This window comes from Artemia franciscana, chromosome 1 (genome assembly GCF_032884065.1).
Source record: "Artemia franciscana chromosome 1, ASM3288406v1, whole genome shotgun sequence".
Classification (NCBI taxonomy): Eukaryota; Metazoa; Arthropoda; class Branchiopoda; order Anostraca; family Artemiidae; genus Artemia; species Artemia franciscana.
In genome coordinates this window covers 67,182,722-67,206,324 of record NC_088863.1, presented here as the reverse complement: position 1 = coordinate 67,206,324, position 23,603 = coordinate 67,182,722, and the positions used below count along the sequence as shown (strand labels likewise).

Below are 23,603 nucleotides of genomic sequence, written 5' to 3'. Positions count from 1 at the left end.
TAAAACAGGTTGCTTTAGAGTTTTGAAGACTTGTCAGTAAATTTTTCGCTATGATTTGTCATTTTGTAATCCCTTGTTAAAATATATACAAATATTTTTCCAATCACCAGGTTTTCGTTCTTTACAAAACTTAATGACTTTTCATTCTGAAGTCTATTCAAAGATGTTTGATTATTACAGCAAGTCCGATTTTTGACAATGATTTTTACTAAGGTACAAACTTTTGATTTTCTTTTTTACGGCTTTTCAATTTTTGTAATCCCTTGTCAAAATATATGCAAATATTCTCACAATTACCAGTAATTTGATATAAACTTCCCTAAATATGAAAATCTTCAATTTTTCCACATAAGTGTGACTGATGTGTATAAAAATGACGTCACTCACAAAATTTTTTTGCCCAAATTTAAGGCTCTTGACGAATTTTATCAAACCTCTGACATATCTAGATCGTTTTTTTTGGGCCACAGAACATATCAGGATGCCAATTTTCCAGAAAAATCTGGAGCCGTTTTCGAGAAAATATACATACATACATAATTATAAATCGTTTATAACGGTAGTATATATATATATATATATATATATATATATATATATATATATATATATATATATATATATATATATATATATATATATATATATATATACATCGTAGACTACATGACAAAGTGACTTACATTATTTACAGCCTTGAACGGTGAACTGAATGATATATTTGCTTCCTGAATATGTTATTAGATCAATACAGTAAAGCTGAGCAATACATATGTGCGCAGAAAACATTTGATGAAAGACGATCGATATTGAAAGTGATTTTGATTTTGAATGCTAAAGGTCTTTTAAAAGAGAAAAGTTGAAGAGATAAAAAGCAAAAATCAAAAAAGCAGTTCAGCTTGTTTAAAACCCTACCTGAAAGGTTATTTACCTTAAACACATGGCAAGCTCATCATCTGCTAGCATGGATTCATTCAATCAATAGAAAGGGATTTTGTCTACACTTTTGACATCAACTCATTTGATATAAGCAGCCAAAACCAGAAATGGCTGCATAAAAAAGAATGCTAATTGAATCTGATGGTTTGTATTTGTTGAATATCTGCAGCGTTTGCAGATAACATTGCAAACGCTTTCAGAACTCTTTGTTGATTTTTAAATGAAGACACAAAAAGAAATGGCTGCATAAAAAAGAATGCTAATTGAATCTGATGGTTTGTATTTGTTGAATATCTGCAGCGTTGGCAGATAACATTGCAAACGCTTTCAGAACTCTTTGTTAATTTTTAAATGAAGACACAAAAAGAAATGGCTGCATAAAAAAGAATGCTAATTGAATCTGATGGTTTGTATTTGTTGAATATCTGCAGCGTTTGCAGAAAACATTGCAGTGTTTCTTTCAGAACTCTTTGTTGATTTTTAAATGAAGACACAAAAAGATTTTTCAAAATCTTTGATGGGAGCCTTTAAAATTTTTTCTGCTAAAAAAGAATAAATGAGAATTTCATTTTTCAAGCATAGGGAGCGGTTGTTATCTGCAGTGTTTGCAGATATAAAGACCAATAAATATAATTCCATTGCAGCAGATAACGAATAGTATTATCTACAATTTTCCTATTTTTTTCAGGATGAAATCTGCTGAATATAGTGAAGTAAAACTAACATCAAATTTAAGAATAAATGCTATTCGTCGTTATAATCTTATTGTCAAGTAATCTAAAAAAAATAATAATGATGCCAAATACCGAGTTTTAACATACCAGTTAGCTTTCTTTAAAAAGCCTCAAATTAGGTTTTTAAGTTGGTAAAGCTCCTCGTTCCAGTAACATAATTGTTAAGCAGGTACAATGATGGCCGTGCTATGTTGAAATAAGCTCAATTAGGCACAATGAGATACAAAATCCAAACAAACAATAAATAACAGAACAGAAATGAATAAAACCATGGTTTCAAGTTTTCATAATTTTTACCAGTCACTTCTCTCCAAACTAATCTTCATAAAAAAAACTCACAACATATTCCACGATTCCTGGCATTAGGAGGAGAAGACTTTTGTCTTCACTACACATTATAGAATAACAAGACCATGTCTCTTTCTAAACTTCCTGAAACTACATAGACCAGTAAAACTGCGAAAAAAATGGCAAAGCCTCGACATTTGAGCAGCAGAAATGTTTTTGGCACTAAAATGTTCCAAAAAATTAGCTTAATAGCATATACAAAAGATACCATGCAGAAATACCTCTTATTTCAGGGAAAAGGGGGGGGGGAAACTCGAATTCAAATTTCTGCAACATTTTCTGGATTAAAAGGTTCCCCATTAATTCGAGTCTGGGGACCGAAAATGACATCAGAATTGAAAAATTCAATCACTTAGTATCCAACCTAGTTGAGGTCAGAGGGGGTAAAAATACCATTTGTTGTATTATAATAATATACAACACAATGAAAACAATATGTATATTTGAAAAGTCGTTTTCTATTAATCTAATTCTGGGGAGACCATAAATGACATCGGAATTGGAAAATTTTAGAGAAAAAAAAGTTGCTTACAAAAAAATAGAAGTTAAGCTGAAAGCTGCTTTAAGGTACGCCACTCAGGTAGAATTTTGGCTGCTAGTTTGCAAAAGGCTCTGGCTATATCACTGCCCATTACCACAGGAAGACGAAAAATATGTGTAAGTTGACCTACTGTATTTCACACTTTCAAAAACTTAGGCATGCTCTAAGAGCTAAAAACATTCTTTCAGCAATCCATGTTGCATTCAGGAAGGTTTCACTGACATACAAGATTATCCGTATTGTGACTGATTCAGGGAGCAATATCGTCAAATCCTGTAAGCTAGGAGCAAGCAATCCCCAGAACTTCACGATTTGAATGTTACCGTTATTTACCTGTTACACTTGCTCTTGGATTTTGGTTCACTTGAAACTTAGGCAATGTTTTCTCTGAAAAGAATTGCTTGGAATCCTCTGATAAAGTCAAAAATGCCGTATCAACTGATAAAAATAATTCAGATGGCCTTTCTGTTTCTGGACCTGAAAACTCCATAGGTGAAGATAAGTTTGCTGAAAAAATCTGATAAAACTGATGAAGTGTCTGCGGAAGAGGATAACAAGGAAAAGAAGACTAAGGAGCCGGGAGTCAATCAAAAGAGGAGAGTGCATCAAAGTCTATCCAAAAATACGTGACATTTGCTTAACCATTGATGGAAAGGGGAAAATTGCTGAGAAACCTGAAGTTTTCCGCTGTCCAGCAAGATATCTTTGAAAAATATTGCAAAGAGAGCGGCATTAGTATCTCATATTCCTCTTGACATGAAGTGCGGTGGAATAGCACATTGGAAGTGATTAAGTCTGCAGAAAAAAAACGAAGGGAGCCTTTGGATTTTTTTTATCCGATAGAAGGCAACAATCCCATTAGGGGGTATCCTACTTTCGTCTTATTACTAGATTGTACTAAAAAGCTAGTAATACTGTACTTTGTCCCTTTTGCATTGTCAGGGTCCTGATATGTGCTTCTTACAACAATAAATACGAACTGGAAATAAATAGCGACAAAAGATACCAGTACATGAAATATTAGAACCAGCGTGTCTCTTTCATGGTGAAAATTGCTACTGCTAATACTACTATTTCTACTAAATCGAAGCAACACCATTTTTTCTTTCCTCTTTAATTCTTCAAACGAGTTTCCAATCAAACCCAATTTTGGGAAGATATACATTCGGAAGAAGGCATATCTAGCCATTTTAACCTTTCTTTTATTATATTCCCCAACATTATTTATTATGGAGCCAGAGACAAGGTGATCAAACTACATTTTTCGTAGTTTACTGTGATTACATATGGTAAGTAAAATGCGTTGCCAAAACTATCATTAGTAGACAACACCTAACTATTATCTGCATATATATGAAACGAAAAAACTCAAAAACAGCTTAATTTAAAAGAAATGCACAAATCGCACTTTACAAAGACACTCATTTAAAGATACATACTCGCACAGTGGAAGAGGGGTTGACTGACGATTCCAGAGTCAATACTTTGTCCTTAACATCTTCCAATCCTTGTCTAAGTTGCCTTAATGTTTCTTTTACTTCATCTTCAACGGTTCTTGGTTGACTATCACATCTGCATGTTCTCTCCAATTCTTCTATCTTCTTTTCTATTTTTCCAATTTTTCTTTCAGTTTCATCCAACTTTTTTATGTGGCGCTCTGTATCATCAAATGAAGTAGGCTCAAGAAATTCTTCGTCACTGCTTTCACTGCCAAAAGTAGGAGAGTAAACGCTTCCATAGACTGAGTCTGAACAAAAAGATTTGATTAAAAAAAAAAAAAAAAAAAATATACCAGGTCGTAGTTAAATTTCTGAACTCTGTTGTTTCATGTATGTGACATATCCCAAGTTTCTACATAAAAACATATTAGGCCCTAAAAATATAATAATAATAGGGACAAACGGTGAACAATAGGCCCCTATCATCTAATTAACAAAATTTAAATATTCAGCTACAAAAATCTAAGAATCTACAAGTAAAGAAAAGTTGCTTTTTGGTATGCTGGGCTAACTAGAAAAAAGATGGGTAATATCGAAAAAACCTATATCTGCTCCATAGACTTTGGAAATTGCAGTAATTAAAAAATAAAACAAAAAAAAACTACAGTCTCTATTTGGCTTAGAGAAAGGAAATAGAAAAACATGACAGAGTGCAGATACCCCCCCCCCCTGCGTAAAGCTATAGTGTAAACATTTCTCTTCCTTCAAACGATTATACAGTTTAATGGAAACCCAGATCGCGGTAATCTAGAATACAATGAAAACTGTATGTACAGCATAAGCAAGTTTTACAAACAAAACATAAACAACACAAGAGTAACATTCATTTAATACCGCGGGGAAATACCAGGACACGTTACATTTCAATTTTCAATAAAAATAAGAAAGAGAGAGAATATTTTTTCATTATCTTCCATATAAACCACTATCTTTTCTTCCTTCACCATTTATTAAGACTAAGAGTAAAGTCAAATGTAACTCAAGTTTTTTTTGCAAAAATAACAAGATAATTTTCTTTATGTATTTTTGTTTTTAAGTCAAGTTTAGAAAAAGGCTTTAACTACTCTTCCAAAACGGGTCACTGTAGCTAGCAATACCTGATTTTGATCTTCTGGGCTTGACCCTGAGGCTGGGCTATTTTATGGAGTTGATAAAGTGTTCGGCAACACCACTAGGCTTAACTCCGGGACGGTATATGAGTTAATCTTCTGCCATGTCTTCTGGGAAAAGTAATAAGCATTTTTCATTCCGATGGCATATCTTTTTATCTTGAGTTTGTGCATAATATGATCTTGGCAGCTTATGTTTACATAATGCGACAACTAGTTGCGAGAATTTCCCTTGGATCTAAGCGTAAACTGATTAATCCTGCTTCGATTCTTGAAAACATTTTGAGTTTTTTTCGTCCTAGGAACATTTCTTCCTAGGAACAATTTGAGGAGCTATATGTCCAAAAGCAAAAGGTATGGTTGAACGCGAGTTTCTACTCATTAATAACTGAGAAGGGGATTCCACACTAGATAATTCTAAACTCAGGAAGAACATTACTCATTTCGCTTTTACAAAAACAGGTCTTTCTTATCATGTTTCTGCTATGCTTACAGCCTTTTGGCTAGCCTATTTGACTGGACGTCTTAGTAAAGCCTTGGAATATGAAAAAGGTAGAATGTGGGGTCATTTTTAGAAAATATAATGCGAGGGACGACATATCTTGCAAATCGCCTTTTTGCCAAGATATGAGTTGCTGGAAGGATGTGGTTTTTCTTAGAGGGTCGACCTGAAAGAATTGGCTGCAACAGTCAACTGCAAAAAGAAAGCAGTCTCCCTCACAACCTTTATACAAGGAATAATGGCATAACTTTATAAAAGGCATAACCCTTTTTCAAGAGTTTATAGAGTACATAAAAATTACAGGGATATGTTACAATGGATATGTGATGCCTGATACAAAATTTTATATATTCATTTGGCAAAACCTTTGTTCATATTCAGAAAAATGAAGAAAGAAGAAACTCTCGGACCATCCTTTTAAACATTTGATTCCCCAAAAATCACCCAAGGTGTTAAATAACAGTAATAACAGAAAGGAAAACAAAAAAAAAATCTAAAAAAAAAACAAAAAAAAATAAATATACTTCTATTTCACAAAAAAACATCCAATAAACAATTTCATAATCTAGAATTTTCATAAACCGAGTCTGATTTTCTTCAAAAACAACAAAGGGTTGCGCTATACCAAAACTAGACACGAGCCGTCGGTTGCTTTACCACAAAGGGATACCAAATAGAAACTTCGGATAAAGGATATACAGTCATTAATAGTTCCCAAAAGAGTGCTAATGCTAATAAATGGGGCACAGCATACGCATTATGAATAAAAAAAAAGGATACGGCATTAGATTTTACAGTCCCTACCGGCGGTGCTGATACGCATTATGAATCCTTGTTAAAAATTGCCCACTTATACCAACATTTATACGAAATAGGAAGTTCGTACGTCCTTTAGAGTCTAAAGAGGAAGATTCGAAAAGGGGACACAGGGAACACCTGATCTGGGGCACAAAAATTTTAGGGGGGGGGGGGCAAAATTTCAGATAGATCCTCTAACGATCATAATCACTTTAAAATTTTTCAAATTTATGCAATTGAATCCAAAATTTTCATTTATCCCATATCTTTATCACCGTTCCTTTAAACAAAATTAAGTAGCAATAAAAGTAAAATATTGCAATGATTTAGATCATGTTTAGTTGTTCGAAGAACTCCAAGATATTAAAAAAATAATTTAAGATCGACACATTTTTTTAAAGAAACGTATATATGTGCTGGAATTAATTTTGCAATACGGAGATGAAAAGGTTTTTGTTAGCTATCAGATACTATTGGCGATTGTCGTGGTGACCAATGATTATTTGATGACCAGTGGTGACCAGTGATGAGCAGTTGTTTAGTAGACTTAGATTAATACTAACGCACCTCAGATCGATTATGGGCCAGGTGCAACTAAATGATTCAGCGTTGATGTGCCTAGACCGCAAAGACTTAGAAGCGATCAAATGGGACGAGATAACTAATGATTTTCCAGAGGTTAAAGTAAGAAAAGTCAGATTTGAGCAAGAATGAAAAATTTTGTTAAAATTTAGCCTGCAAATTTTTGGAAGAGGGGGCGGGGACTAATAAAGAATTTGCTCAGGGCGCAAGAGAGGCCAGAAGCACCACTGGCACTTTATCAGTTAAAAATTCAAGCAGGAGGGTATGCTTATAACTAGAACCAATGCTTGGTATGCTTTAAACTAGAACCAATACGGGACCATATTTCAAACTACTATCTATGCAAAAAAACTAATCTTTCCCACTTTCTAGGGCTATAATGTAAGAAAGGCTGAGATGCTAGAATATGTTATAAGGGTGAAGGATGACACCAAACAGTTCATGGTAACAAACTGTAGTAAGGAGCGACCCAGAACAATAGTAAACGAAACTCTAAAAAACTGAATTTTGATACTAAAAGATACATCAAAAGAATCGGACTTTTATGCTTATTTTAAATATATAAGTTTCATCAAATTTAGTCTTACTCATCAAAAGCTACAAGCCTGAGAAAATTTGCCTTATTTTGGAAAATAGGGGGAAACAACCCCTAAACGGGGTAATTTCTGTTCGTTTTAAGTTTTAATGTCGCTCCTTTCTTTCAGTTAAAAAAAACTAGTTTTTTATGTAATATCAACAAAGGTCGTCCTTTGGCCATCCATGTAGGGCCAAAAGAAAATCAGGTTGTCCCCGAGAGAAGTTGGAAAAAGACGAAAAAAAAATTAAAGGAAATTAAAACTTTTTGGGGAGCGTAAAGAGGAGAGCTTTGAATAAGATGAGCTGGTACACAGCGGTGTTAACCTTAGGCGGTTTGGTGCCGCTGTTAGTTTTTAGTAGTAGTAATGTTTACTAAGTTTATCCCTTTCAATATATCATCACTACCCATTCACTTTCTTTTTTAAAATCAGTTACCGCACCACTCTATGATTGGGAGACCCTAGTTAAACATGGATTTCAGTTTATTGATTGATTTTACTCCTATAGTATATACTCAAGTTGCATTGCACATCCTACTTTAATTGTTTCAAAAGTAAGTTTTACTAACTAAATATTCTTTTCAATGTTCTTACAAGTAACGAATATTCGAATATGAATCATAAAAATAGGTTAAAAATACATATTAAGAAAAAATTAAGAAAAACATTAAGAAAAAATATTACAAGTAATGAATATTCCAACGTGAATCATAAAAATAGGTTTGAAACACATATTAAGAACAAATTAGAAAATTCAATACTTGTAGAAGAAAAGCTCGTAATATCAAAATTGGTGGGTTGAAATTGGTCGTCAAAGCTTTTGCTATCTAAACTTTGAACATTGGTAGATGTCAGAGATGATATTTCAGGAGTTGGACTATTCTTTGATTCAGTGTTGTACCTAAAACAAAAATGAAGTAATGAGAAGTTTGAAAGCTGAAAGAAGGAAAAGTTTGCTGACAAAGTATATAGGAGTCCTGGCCATGGTCATTTCTATGAAGTGTCAATGTTAAACATACTAACATAAGTTGTATTATTTTATTAGCTGCTTTGCAGTCCTAAAGTAGGCTTGAATTTCAAACAGGCAATCAATATAATTAATTAAATTGATTGACTCTTTTAGAAACCATCTTTTAAACAGATAAGAGTCCCAATTATCTTTTAAATCAGTATTGGGCTTTAAGATGAATAAGAGTCAGTACCGTCAGTTTCAAGATTTAGGTGCAATAGATCAAAAAATAAGACATATATAATAGAAAGAAATTAAACTGCTTGACATTTAAAATATCCTCAATTCTGTTTACGCAAATATTGTTTGGTTTCAATTCTCCCAAAAAGGATCCATTCGTACGATACCGACTATTAAAAAGCATAAAAACTATATTTCTTTGATCAAACAATAGCTTCTTCGCTATTCATAAGGAGGGAGGACAAGCATTGAGGCATCCCTTTATTTGCACCCAGTGCTTGTACTTTTCGATTTCAGTTTTCCCGATTTTTATATCAATTTTCCCTAAAATTCCCTGTCTATAGGTCTGATTTTTCTCCCTAGAAAACGGGATATTTTCCCCCTATATTTCCATACAATCTACACGAAAAAAAACATAGCGCAGCATGAAATTGTTATTCATGTTCAGCCAAAATTGTACAGATGCGCTGTTCAATTTCTTTGGAATTACTGCCCACGCAGTCAGAAGTTTTGAATGCTGCAACTGCCAACCTTTGTCTCAATTTGTCTCTGAATTTTTTCAATGATTGATCAGAGCATGCCTGGTCAACTCTGATTTCCCACAATATTAATACTTCAAACTAAACCTACTGTGCGGGACATAAGTATTTTTCTTTGACTTGTTTGACACTCTTTTCTTTATCCAATTTTTCAACATTGGTAACTGAAGCCACTTTTCAACAGACTTTTGGTCGGCGTTCTTAAAATCCTTACTCTACCCCAGATTTCCCAGAAAAACCTTACTTTACCCCAGATTTCTCTTTATCCCTAGATTCAAAATAAGTATCCCTAAAATAAGTGATTTCTCCCTAAAATAGGCTAATCTCCCTAGAAGTGGAAGCCCTGTTTGCCCCCCACCTCTCCCAATCCACTTTGATCTGTGTACCTATGGCAAGTTACATATTTAGATAGGGAAAGGTTAATCTTTACATTGCATTTAGAGAGAAATTCTAAAAACAGTGAAATTTATCACTGAAAATTTCTAAGATAAAGCGTAAAATAAAACTTGAAAAAGATCTGTTAACACTTTACGTTACGTTTACACTTTAGAATAGTTTAACTTAAAAAAATAGGATAATCTCCCTAGAAGTGGAAGCCCTGTTTACCCCCCCCCCGCCTCTCCCAATCCACTTTGATCTGTGTACCTATGGCAAGTAACATATTTAGATAGGGAAAGACTAATCTTTACCGTGCATTTAAAGAGAAATTCTAAAAAGAATGAAATTTACCACTAAAAATTTCTAAGATAAAGCGTAAAATAAAACTTGAAAAAGATCTGTTAACACTTTACGTTGCGTTTACACTTTAGAATAATTTAACTCCCTTTTTAAAAAGAAAAATCTTTTGAACAAAGGATAAGAGACTAAGGAGACGCAAGAAGTAAAATAGTTACTCATCTTTTTCTCGATTCTAATTCAGATTCTTACTCCCTACCGGAATGTATTGATTTCCTTACGATTTACAATTCCGACAGTGTTCCATTTTTTGGGTATGGGGAGCGGACACTGATAACAATTTCAAGACTTATTCAAGTCATATTTCATAATGGTAGCAAAATGGAATATATTTTTTTGTACAAAAAGTAGAATTCCCAATACTATTGCATACTCTTTCTTACAATTGGAAAATTAATATGAACAAAACATTTCTTATAAACATGTAAATAAAGACGTACGAAGGAGAGAAGGCTTAGGTCCGTATTCAATGGGAAAAAATTCTCTACAACATCTTATACACTACAGCATCTTTCCTACAACAGCGTATTCATTCTTGTCGATGTTTTATCAATTGTACTTACGTTTTTTCTTTAATTGATTTTTATTTACTCCTTTAATAGGATCCAATGTCGTATAATTAATTAGTGAAGCGCAATATTAGTCTAAGGTACGTTGAGAGAATACAATTGTTGTTCGGAACTATTCGTATCAATGATGAAAGAGTCTTCAGTCAGTAAGCGACGGTCAGTTTTAATCATTTTTAAATGGTCCCATTAATTCCAATAACGCATTCAACTTTTAACCTGATTATTAACCTTTGTGGTAAAGAAAGTCAATTTTTTGTAATTAAACTTTATCTATATAAAACACTAAACTGAGGGAGAGTTTGTCTTGTAAGATTTTTAGAATTTTGTAAGGAGAAAAATAACGACAAGAACTCGCTGTCGGAACGAGGAATTATTAGACTTAATTGTTCTTGTATTATTGATAAGTTGTTTTTGTTAGATTGAATTTGTTTTCTCTGCATCCATTTTTTCGCAAGTTATTTTCCCAAAAATTTGATATGTATTTGTTAAGATAAAAATACATTGGGAATTCGCTGTCTGAAGAGTAGATTATTAGAATTTAATGCGTAATTGTTCTTGTATTATTGATAAGTTGTTTTTGTTAGATTGAATTTGTTTTCTCTGCATCCATTTTTTCGTAAGTTATTTTCCCAAAAATTTGATATGTATTTGTTAAGATAAAAATACATTGGGAATTCGCTGTCTGAAGAGTAGATTATTAGAATTTAATGCGTCATTTTTTGGGGGAGTGGCAAACACCTTATTTACGTTCTTTGTCGAATGCATGACTTAAGAGCATAAATCTTGCTGTATATGAACATAAACCAAGATGTCAAAATATGAATCATTATGACAAACTTGAAATAGGACATATTTTGTCAAATATGACAAAAATATGACTCAAGTTGGACTCCTTAATAAAATAATGAATTTGCCCACATCTGGTGTCGTCGAAATAAGCACTTTGTAACAGCGGAACGTGAAAAAATTGTGCTATTAAAATCTCCTTCGAACGCCAATATTAATGGAAGTTGATTGCAATTGATTCTAGAATAAGAAGCTGTCGCCAACAGCGTCGCCAACTGAACGACGCCAACAGGGGTTAAAAGCTTGGTGCATAAATGCCACTGGATTGAGATAAACTGTTAATTTTCTTTTCCTTACAAATGTCTGATGATGCAACTTATTTCACAAAGCCAAAATTAAAATTTTGAGTAGAAAATATGGATTTTTCTCCACAGGTAAAATTTGACAGCTATTTTTTATAAAAATAAGTGTTAAATTGAATTTCAGGGAGTTAAATTTACCTAAAAGAAACTAAGTCGGGGAAGATTTGCTTTTTTTTAAAAAAAAAAGGAGAAAAAATCTCCATAAGCGCAGACTATTCTGATGAGAATGAAGCTCAGCACACCGGAAGAATCCATTGAAGAGTTTTCTTTGTAAAAATGAGAGTTTTTGTATTCTTCCCGAGAAGGAAATCATGGTTCGCATTTTTTTTCGCTTTTTCCTCTGGGCTGAGAGAACACATGGACGCGGAATATCACGAGGAGTCTCATTAGAAATGTACCTGGAAATTCACTGTTTAAAACCCACCTCCCAACAAAAAAAGTAGGAAAATGTCATATTCTACCATTGTTAGGCACAAAATAGCAACTTTAGCTCTAAGGGTGTCAAAAGCCATCGAATATAAATTTTTGGTGGCAAACTAAAATCATTGAAATAAAATGCATCAGGGTTTCCACTTTGAAAAACAAGAGCTCATATTGCACTTGTGACGAGGTCGTAAGAGCCAAGAGCCAGAAGCTCATTTGGCATGAGATGTAGCAAAATTATAAGAATCAACAGATTGATTTAAAAGTAAAATCAGAGGCTTAATGTCGATTGGGATTTAAAATAAGAGCTCTGAGACACGAGGTTCTTCTAAATATCAAAATTCATTAAGATCCAATCACCTACTCGTAAGTTAAAAATGCCTCATTTTTTCTAATTTTTCCTCTCCCTTCAGCCCCCCCACAGATGGTCGAACCGGGGGAAACAATAAACAGCATTTGTGCAGGTCCCTGACACGCCTACCAATTGACGTCGTACTAGCACGTCCAGAAGCTCCGAACTCACCAAAGCACTGGAACCCCCCTAACTCCCCCAAAAAGAGAACGGATCCAGTCCGGTTACGTGAATCACGTATTAAAACATTTGCTTATTCTACTCACCAAGTTTCATCCCGATCTCTCCACTCTAAGCGTTTTCGAAGATTTCTGGTTCCTCCCTCCGACTCCCCCTAATGTCACATTGGGGGGGGGGGGTGATTTTAGTCCCAACCATCATCTGGTCGGTATTTTAAAAAAAGATCTCTGAGACATGAGTTCCTTCTAATATCAAATTTCATTAAGACACAGTCATCCAATTTTAATTCAGAAAATAACTTATTTTTTCTCATTTTCTAAATTAACACCACCCCCTCCCAAATCCCAAAAAAGAGAATGGATTCAGTACGATTATATTAATCATGTATCTAGTACTTGTGCTTATTCTTCCAACCAACTTTCATCCCGATCTCTCCATTCTAAGCGTTTTCCAAGATTTCCCGTTCCCCCCTCCAACTCCTCCAATATCATCCAATACAGTCAGGATTCAAAATAAGAGCTCTTAGACACGAGATCCTTCTAAATATCAAATTTCATTAAGATCCGATCACCCATTCATAAGAAAAAGATACTTCAATTTTCACGTTTTCCAAGATTTCCCATTTCCCCCTTCTACTCCCCCCAATGTCACTGGATCTGGTTGGGATTTAAAAATGAAATCTCAAAAGCACAAGATCCTTAAAATATAAATTTTCATAAAGATCTGATCACACACTTCAGATTTTTCTAATTTAATTTTTTCTAATTTTCCCGAATTACTCTTCCCCCCCCCCCCCAGATCCCTCAAGGAGAGCAGATCCGGTCCGGTTATGTCAGTCACCTATCTTGGACTTGTGATTATTCTTCCCAACAAGTTTCATCCTGATCATTCCGCTTTAAGTGTTTTCCAAGATCCCCCCTCCCCCAATGACACTGGATGCGGTCGGGATTTAAAATAAGAGATTTGAGTTACGAAGTCCTTTTATCTATGAAATTTCATTAAGATCCGATCACTCCTTCGCAAGTTAAAAATACCTCATATTTATAATTTTTCAGAATTAACCCTCCACCCAATTCCCCCAAAGAGAGCGGATCTGTTCCGGTTATTTCAATCACGTATCTAGGACTTGTGCTTATTTTTCTCACCAAGTTTCATCCCGATCCCTCCAGTCTAAGCGTTTTCCAAGATTTTAGGTCCCCCCAACTCCCCCCATGTCACTGGATCCGGTTGGGATTTAAAATAAGAGCTCTGAGACAGAATATCAATCTAAATATTAAATTTCATTAAGATCCGATCACCCGTTCTTAAGTTAAAAATACTTCACTTTTTCTAATCTTTCCGTATTAACCGTCCCCCCACTCCCCCCCCCCAGATGGTCGAATCAGGGAAACAACATTTCTAATTAAATCTGGCCCGGTCCCTGATACACCCGCCATTTCATCGTCCTAGCTTATCTGAAAATGCCTAAACTAGCAAAACCTGGACAAACAGACCGACCAACCGACAGAATTTGCGATCGCTATATGCCACTTGGTTAATACCAAGTGCCATACAAACCTTACTGCCCAAACGATGGCCCATACATTGCTAATGATCCATACAAAATAAACAGTTAATATAAACCTTGATTTTAAATCTTCATTTACCAAACTTTATTCTTCATAAAATAATTTATAATGCCCCTTGATTCCTGGGAATATTTTTTCATTGCACCCTTCGTTTTGATGCCAAAAGACAATAAAACCTCTATTATTGCAGATAATCTTTTCCTATGTAGTATAGACGATAATATGGTGAGCGAGGAGCGGGGGGTGGTGGTGGTCATGAATGCCTATAGAACATATCTTCACGGGGGGGGGGGGGGGGTTCAAGTAGTACCAGGAGCTTTATTTTCGCCAAAATCGAAAGAAAACCACTCATTACCTATGTGTATAAATTGCTTATTGTCTTGTTTCCCGTGGGTTGTACAAAAATATTTGGTTCACTTTGAAACCATGAAAATGATGATGGAATAACTAGTCTTGGTAATTCAAGTCCCGACCCTCTGTATAAATATTTGAAGGAATGCATTTTTTCCAAGATCTTTGTCATTCAATAAAACAAAGCAAAAATGAATTTAAAACGTGACATTGTAACTTAAAAGAACAGAACTTCTGTATATATGGGCGCACCCACCTTCTAAACCCCCACTCTTGGCGTTTCAGTCTGACTTTATTTCCAGCTTTTTTTTGCAATCTGACTTCGTTTCAAGCGCAGCGACCACTAGACTGCAATATAAAAAGGATGATGCTGCCTGCCTTATATACAGATTAATTTCTATTCGTTCCAAGTACCAATCACTTTAATTTCATATGAAAAAATTCGTTTTTTATTTCCTATTACTAAAATGAGAACTTGTAGAACATTGTAACAAGAACGAGATTGTAATCGTGTAAGTTTCCAACCAAAACTTGCAAAAAAAAAGGGCACAATACAACACGCTCTATTCAGGTGCAAAAGCAACAGACTAAAGGATCTGAAAACGTTGTTGGACGTTTCAGTCACGTCGTTTATCAACCCGTTCAGTTGTTCCCGTCACTATTATTTTTACTACAAGTAGACCAAAATAAAATGAAGCAGAAAGTTTGAATTGATATTACTTTGTGCCTACCTTTCTGTCAGGTCCCATCTTAATAATTCACTGTGAACCAAATATCGATATTATTAGGGAAACAATTAGAAGTATTTTTAAAAGAAGAATTGAATTGCGCATAAAACTACAGGAAATATATTTTTTGTCAAGGTTTGTATGCACAGAAGGATGTTGGAGACAATTTTTTGTATGTATCTTAAATGCACTTTTTATAATGGCGTATTGCCTATTTTATAGTATCTTGCCTAATCAAACACTCTCGGGAAAATACTGCATTCCAAAAAACAGACTAAGTCATTTAAAAAAAAAGAAGAAAAATCCCCCTCTTTTTACAATAAAAATATAAAATGTCCGATAACTATATCAATACTATTAGTCTTTAATTGTTAAACACCCCTCTTCGTTTATTTTGAACTAACACCTATCATCATTTTATGTTATAAAGAAAATCTTCAAAAAATAGTTCTGGTCATTTTCATCCATAGTATGGCCCAGTTTTGTCACATTTAAATACTGTAAGACATCTACATTCGTCAGCAAGAATTTTCACTTGTAAACACACAGCTTTTTTGGATTTTTTCTTTGTACTTCGAAAATGTAAAAGAGTATATACCCAGTATCCACATCCATTTTATTTTTCTTCAAAATTTCCTCAAGTTTCTCGATCTTCGTAGGAGATCCATTGTCATAAACTATCTCGTAAAAGGGTCCGAGAGTATCCAAAAAATCAGCCACATCTTCAGTAAACGACATTGTTTCGACTATCTGTAAAAGACAAGCGTTAGATCTGGTGTCTATTAATGAAATTGCAGAGCAAATACATTCTAATTAAATTAATTTTTTTATTAAATTAAAAACAGTTCTGAAAGCTATTGAACCAGAACATGAAAGATGATTTCATCAAAAGGATAAAATTATACATAGAAAACAAATTGTGGAATGGAATGAAAGCAAAACAGGCTTAAAAGCTTAAAAACTTTTTTCGCATGCTGACCAATGGTCTGTGTAGCGCAGGTACTGACTTTCTGATTCTCTACCTTCGGATTGGAGTGCAATACGAGCTTGGAACAAATCATCAGACGCTTCCCATTTTTTCCCCAGGCACACACTTGAATTGGGTCGACTCTAGCTGAGCTTACAGAATCAAACCACTGACCACCGTTTCAAACAAAACAATCAGCGATACAAGGACTCAAAAGCAATGTAGAAACACAGGATTTCTAGTCTGACGTGCCAACCACTCAGCTAGTACGGCCAAAGCAATACATACGCTTTACCAAAATTGCAAATGAAAAAACAGACCCGCGCATCCAATTTTTAACAGACTATATCTCAAGTTAGGAGGTGCTTGGGCGACAAGAACAATAAAACCAATTTTCCCTAAATTAAAATTAATGACAAATTAAAATTAATTTGAGAGCAGAATTTAAGTCCCTTATTGAATATAGACCGACCCACCATATACTGAAATAGGTTATTTTATGCGTTTAACATGGTGCATTTGACATGAAGAAGAATAGGAGGTCGGAGAAAGAGTGAAGAACGGGGACTTTGAATTAAAGTAAATATTTAACAAAAGTAACTAAAAAATTTACTAGTTAAACTTCGAGTTCTTATCTTTTTATCTATTGCTATATTTTTATATTGTTATATGTTTTATAACAACATAACATAACGTTTGTATAATGCAATGCAATTTAACGCTATATTGCTGTATATTTTTATCGTTATATATTTTAAAAAATATCCCTTTTTCTTTCAAAGGAATTACATTTGTGTCTTTTTCATAAATAAAATTAAAAAAACGAGTTTTTTTAATACTGAAAGTAAGGAGCGACAATAAAACTTAAAACGAACAGAAATTATTCCGTATATGAAACAGGCTGTTCCCTCCTAAACGGCCCGCTTCTTACCCTAAATTTTGACTCTTTCTCTCAACTCTACTTTTTAAAACAGTAAAAAACTGCTTTACGATACTATCCGATGACTCATTTGCTTACATTGTTCCTTAGCGTTCACAGAAAAAAGCCGATATTTTATGTGTTTTTCTATACGTGAAGTTGAAGCCTTCAGCAAATGGCTTTTTGACTTATTTATGTGATATTCGTCTAGACCCCCCCCCCCCTTCCCCTTCCCATTTTTATTTCGATTGTGCAGCAATCAGAGGAAACAAAATTTGCATGATAAATAATAATAAATACAATTCTAAAAGTGATAAATTTTATACGTTCGAACTAACAAGTTAACAACAAAATCCATGTTATTTTTCACACGTTTTTTTTAAAGTCAAATCTCATTTTCTGAAACTCTCAGCTACTATTGGCACTGGGTACTCTTAAACAAGGCACTTGCAAAAGTCTTCCCTATAGGTGGCAAGAAGCTTCTGTTCCTTTCGATAACATCAGTCTGACGTGAAACCCCCTCGTCTTGCGTTTCTACAGCAGCTGTAAGCTAGTCCCTCTCTTTGCATAGCAATTCCCAATCAAGCTACAATTCTATGATCAGATAGATCATTATGTTGCAGATGTCATACTTGCGGTTAGCAAAACAAAGACATATTCTACGTGTTACCTTCTTGAAAACCACAATGTTGTTCCAAGAACACATTAGAGTTACAATTAAAGATGAAATAAAAATACAAGGAGTAGTTCATAAAAGAGACCTTAAATGGGATTCACACATACAGTCTACGCTTCAAAAATCCCCTCTGTCTTAAGTCAGGTTGTGGCCAGGAGGTAGCCTTCTCCTCCCCCCTCCACTGGAAGACTCGGAATACATAAAAGTACATGTTTTCATAATATCTACCAAAGCTGTGGCACTTTTCTGTCGTTTTCTTTTTCAAATATTGCATTGACTTAATAATAAACATAATTATTGTGCTCTATTCAATGCAGCTCTGACGAAACTTTTTAATTGCAAAAGGATGGATTTGTAACTTATTGAGCACAATTAGGAAACAACATGTGTAATAACCCAAAACAAGCACTTTGGGATAAATACAATAATTGCGATTCCTTACCAAATGCCATAGAGAACTAAAATTAATTACAATAAGTTCTACTGGTGCACCAAATGACAAAAAGAGCTAAGAGCTCATATGGCACTTGTGACGAGGCGAGAAGAGCTAAGAGCCAAGAGATCATATGGTATGAGCTCTAACAAAATTCTATGAATCAATAGATTGATTTAAAAAGGAAAATAAGAGGCTTAATGCCGGTCAGGATTTAAAATAAGAGCGCTGAGTCACGATGTCCTTCTAAATATCAAAATTCATTAAGATCTGATCACCCACTCGTAAGTTATAAATACCTGATTTTTTCTAATTTTTCCTCTCCCTTTAGCAGCCAGATGGTCGAATCTGGAAAAACGACTTTATAAAGTCAAATTTTGCAGCTCCCTGACACGCCTACCAATTTTCATCGTCCTAGCACGTCCAGAAGCACCAAACTCGCCAAATCAGTGAACCCCTCCCCCCAACTCCCCCAAAGAGAGCGAATCCAGTAGGATTCTGTCAATGATGTATCAAGGACATTTGTTTATTCTATTCACCAAGCTTCATCTCGATTCCTCCACTCCAAGTGTTTTTCCAAGATTTCCCCCTTCAACTCCCCCCCCCCCAACGTCAAAATATCTGGTCGAGATTTGAAATAAGAGCTCTGAGACATGAATTCTTTCTAAAAATCAAATTTCATTAAGATCCGATCATCTATTCGTAAGATAAAAATACCCCAATTTTCACATTTTTCAAGAATTCCGATTTCCCCCTACAACTCCCCCCAATGTCACAGGATCTGGTTGGAATTTAAAATTAGAACTTTAAAGCACAATATCCTTCTAAATATCAAATTTCATTAAGATCTGGTCACCCTTTCGTAAGTTACAAATGCCTCAATTTTCAAAATTACCCCCCCCCCCCCCCCCAATTCCACCAAAGAGAGCAGATCCGGTCCGGTTAAGAGAGTCACGTATCTTAGACACGTTTTTATTCTTCCCATCCAGTTTCATCCTGATCTCGCCGCTTTAAGTATTTTCTAAGATTTCCGGTCCCCCCCAACTGCCCCCCCCAATTACGCTTGATCCGGTTGAGATTTAAAATAAGAGACCTGAGTTACGAGGTCCTTCTAAATATGAAGTTTCATGAAGATCCGATCACTCCTTCGTAAGTTAAAAATACGTCATTTTTCTTATTTTTCAGAATTAATCCCCCCTCCCAATAGAGTGGATCCGTTCCAAATATGTAAATCAGGTATATCAGACTTCTGCTTATTTTTCCCACCAAGTTTCATCCCGATCCCCCCCAATCTAAGCCTTTTCCATGATTTTAGGTTCCCCCACCCCAGACTTCCCCCAATGTCACCAGATCCGGTCAGGATTTAAAATAAGAGCTTTGAGACACGATATCCTTCTAAATATCAAATTTCATTGAGATCCGATCACCCGTTCGTAAGTTAAAAATACCTCATTTTTTCTAATTTTTCAGAATTAACCCCTCCCCCAACTACTCCAAAGAGAGCGGATCCGTTCCGGTTATGTCAATCATGTATCTAGGACTCGTGATTATTTTTCCCACCAAGTTTCATTCCGATCCCTCCACTCTAAGTGTTTTCCAAGTTTTAGGTTTCCCCCTCCCAACTCCCCCACAATGTCACCAGATCCGGTCGGGTTTAAAATTAGAGCTCTGAGCCACGATATCCTTCTAAATATCAAATTTCATTAAGATCCGATCACCCGTTCGTAAGTTAAAAATACCTCGTTTTTTCAAATTTTTCAGAAATACCCCCCCCCCCCAACTACCCCAAAGAGAGCGGATCCGTTCCGTTTATGTCAATCATCTATCTAGGACTTGTGTTTATTTTTCCCACCATGTTTCATCCCGATCCCTCCACTCTAAGTGTTTTCCAAGTTTTAGGTTTCTCCCTCCCAACTCCCCCCCCCGACGTCACCAGATCCGGTTGGGATTTAAAATAAGAGCTCTAAGACACGATATCCTTCTAAACATCAAATTTCATTGAGATCCGACCATCCGTTCGTAAGTTAAAAATACCTCATTTTTTCTAATTTTTCAGAAAACCCCCTCCCCAACTACCCCAAAGAGAGCGAATCCGTTCCAATTATGTTAATCATGTATCTGAGACTTGTGTTTATTTTTCCAATCAATTTTCATTCCGATCCCTCCACTCTAAGTGTTTTCCAAGATTTTAGGTTTCCCCCCCTCCAACTCCCACCAATGTCATCAGATCCGGTCGGGATTTAAAATAAGAGCTTTGAGACCTAATATCATTCCAAACATCAAATTTCATTAATATCCCATCACCCGCTCATAAGTTAAAAATACTTCAATTTTTTTTTCCAAATTAACCGGCCCCCACTCCCCCCCCCCCAGATGGTCAAATCGGGAAAACGAATCTGGTCCGGTCCCTGATACGCTTGCCAAATTTCATCGTCCTAGCTTACCTGGAAGTGCCTAAAGTAGCAAAACCGGGACCGACAGACCAACAGAATTTGCGATTGCTATATGTAACTTGGTTAATACCAAGTGCCATAAAAATGTAGGAGCAAGGGGTCAAATTTCTATTTTGCACAGCCTATACTGTATTTTTGTCGAATAACAAACCGAATATAATTGTCTCGTTTGGCAAAATCTTGAAAATATTCCGAAGTGGGCGTGCCAAATAATATTTGGGGCAAATTAAATGCCCTGTGAGGACAACTTGCAGATATTGAGGCTTCAGAAGCTATCGGAAAGGAGACACCATTTTGCGATGCGTTTTGGACAAATACACCAGAACTCCGATGCCCATCGCAAAATGTCGTCGGTTTCTCAAGAACAACAGACCAGTTGGCCAAAAAACGTGGATAAATCTTCACTTCATCCTGCCAATTCCTTTGTCCTTCACCTCGAAAAATCAAAACAGTGTCTATAGTCTTTTGTTCTGTGCTCAACTTCTTGAAAATATTAGGTAAAGTTTTGATAATCCATTTTTACCTCTCCTTCATCTGATTGTCTGTTTTTACTTCTCCTTCATCTGATACGTTCTTATCGTGTGACTTCCACAGCTAACTCAGTGCTATTATTATTCAGTAAAGTATATTTATTTATGTCTAAGATAGCTCTACTCTTCTGTTTGCTTTATAATCAGCTGAACAGGCGTGGGCTTATTGTGGCATTATCATGTTTAAAGCTCATTAAAGCCATATTAAATAGCTTAGGTCCTCCTTAACTTTCAACAATTTTTGCCTAATTCTCAGATAGGCCAATTACCAGAGTCTGATAAATATTTAAACCAAGCAGATAAATAAGCAATAAGTGAAAGCTATGATAGATAATACGAAATAAGTGATGAAGAAACAAAATTTAATTAAAAAATTACCCTTTTCAGCTCTTCTATGTATTCTTTCATAGCTTCTTCTTTAGACATATCTTCAAGTTTCTTCCATGCATCGTATTTAGCCTTGGCCACAATATTAAAAAATGACGGTACTTTTATATTACATGGTCCATCCGTGGCTTGTTTGTACAAAGAATAGAATCTCAGTTGCAAATGAGTAGATGGACTGAATGGCCCTAAAAAGGAAACAATTCTAGAAAGAGAGAAAGAAAAAGAAGATGAGAGATAAGAGAGGATTAAAAAAAAATATTACGGTAGGTAAAAGTCAAACCTGTAATCGGATAATCAATCAAATCTAAAATTTAAATTCCAAAATAAAAGATTTCCAGTTTTACCGTATACAGATAAATTCTTCGAAATTGATTGAAAGTATGAAGACTTTAGTATGTTGTACGTAATGTGTAGGAGTAATGTATCATTCTCTAAACACGTCACTAAGCACAATGCCTATGCAGCGATCACAGAGTCTAGGAAATTACCAACATGCCGTATTCTAAGTTCAAAAGGTCACTTAAAATAACATCTACTATGCGAGTCAATGACAACTAAATACAGATTGCCCCTTAGACCATAAAAAATCTTAAGTCTGACAAAAAAAGATAACATCAAAATAATTGTTTTTTCTTAGGATTATTTGAAAAATATGAGATTGTGAAAGATTGAAATTGGAGAATGTTAACATTCACCGGTGAATATCTGAACTTACTTTTTTTCTCCTTGGATTTAGCCAGCTTTTACATTTTTATGCAAGGTTTGATGATGACAGGTTAGGTTGGGCTAAGTTTTTAACCCATTTCTGAGACTTATAGCCTAATTTAACCTAACCTAACTTTAACTTTTACCATCAAACTTTACAAAAGACTGAGAAAGCTGACTGGCAAAGCTGATTGATCTCAAGCAGAGAAAAGGAATTTCGGACATTCGCCGGCGAATGTACCAGACTTCGGTCTTTCACCGTAATATATGCGAAATTCACGACAACATGAAACGAGTAAATGTTCGAAATTCAAATATGCAAAGAAACATAAGCTGTAGAGACTTCGGCGAACAGACTTGTCTTTTTTTATAGATTTGATAATCTTTCTAAGGAGCAAAATTTTTGCGCAGGATTTGGCCAACATAAAATTTTCCTAAGTAAATTTGTCAGAAAATTTTCCTAAATAAATTTGTCAGAAAATTTTCCTAAATATATTTGTCAGAAAATGGTTCTAGGCTAGGAGGAACATCTAACTTTCAAAACAGATTTTTAAACCCAGATTTTCTAGCTTGTTCTGAAATTTTTCGTAAATATCTAGAGGAGGGTAATTCATGTTCCAAACTCTCTTTAATGAAAGAGATTAGACCCGATCCGACAGATAGCAATAATGATTAGTAAGTTAAGTGTAGCACGCGAAGAACTCGGGACAAGAGACCAAAATTATGTAAATCCCTTATTTCATTTAGAAGCATCCTTAATTAAATCTTCAGAAAAAGGTAGGCTTGATATAGACTACTAAGCCTATGATGTTAAAGATATTTGGTTTTCGTAAAACCCCACGTAATTTGCATTTGTGACGTAGTTTAATACAGAATAACTTATTATTGCTAATAAGGTAAGTTAATGCAAATAGCATTACAGTAGGCAGTGTAGCCTACAAGAGAAAAGGATTAGAACGGTATAATGTTACTCCTGGATAGAATTGGGATTGCGCAGATATTTTATATAAAACAATTCTAGAATCCAAAGAGCTTTTCTTTTCTATGAAAAAGAAAAATTATCCGAAAGTGATATGCTATGTCCAAAAAGATGACTCATTAATTTTAAAAGAAAGTCACGGCTA

The 23,603-nt window shown here is 34.9% G+C and overlaps 1 protein-coding gene across 3 annotated transcripts in view; it reads right to left on the bottom strand.

The window, feature by feature from the left end:
• LOC136033082 (acyl-CoA-binding domain-containing protein 5-like) overlaps positions 1 to 23,603 on the bottom strand; it is a 47,127-nt gene that overhangs the window by 6,882 nt on the left and 16,642 nt on the right. For 2 of the 3 annotated variants that reach the window (XM_065713689.1, XM_065713697.1), the window contains exons 3-6: positions 21,766 to 21,959; positions 16,008 to 16,159; positions 8,389 to 8,528; positions 4,002 to 4,309 (exon numbers count right to left, since the gene is read on the bottom strand). In XM_065713689.1, coding sequence (XP_065569761.1) covers positions 4,002 to 4,309; positions 8,389 to 8,528; positions 16,008 to 16,159; positions 21,766 to 21,959 — 794 coding nt within the window. Of the gene's footprint in view, positions 1 to 931; positions 1,051 to 4,001; positions 4,310 to 8,388; positions 8,529 to 16,007; positions 16,160 to 21,765; positions 21,960 to 23,603 lie in introns of all 3 variants that reach the window. The other variant, XR_010618850.1, reaches the window with a different exon arrangement.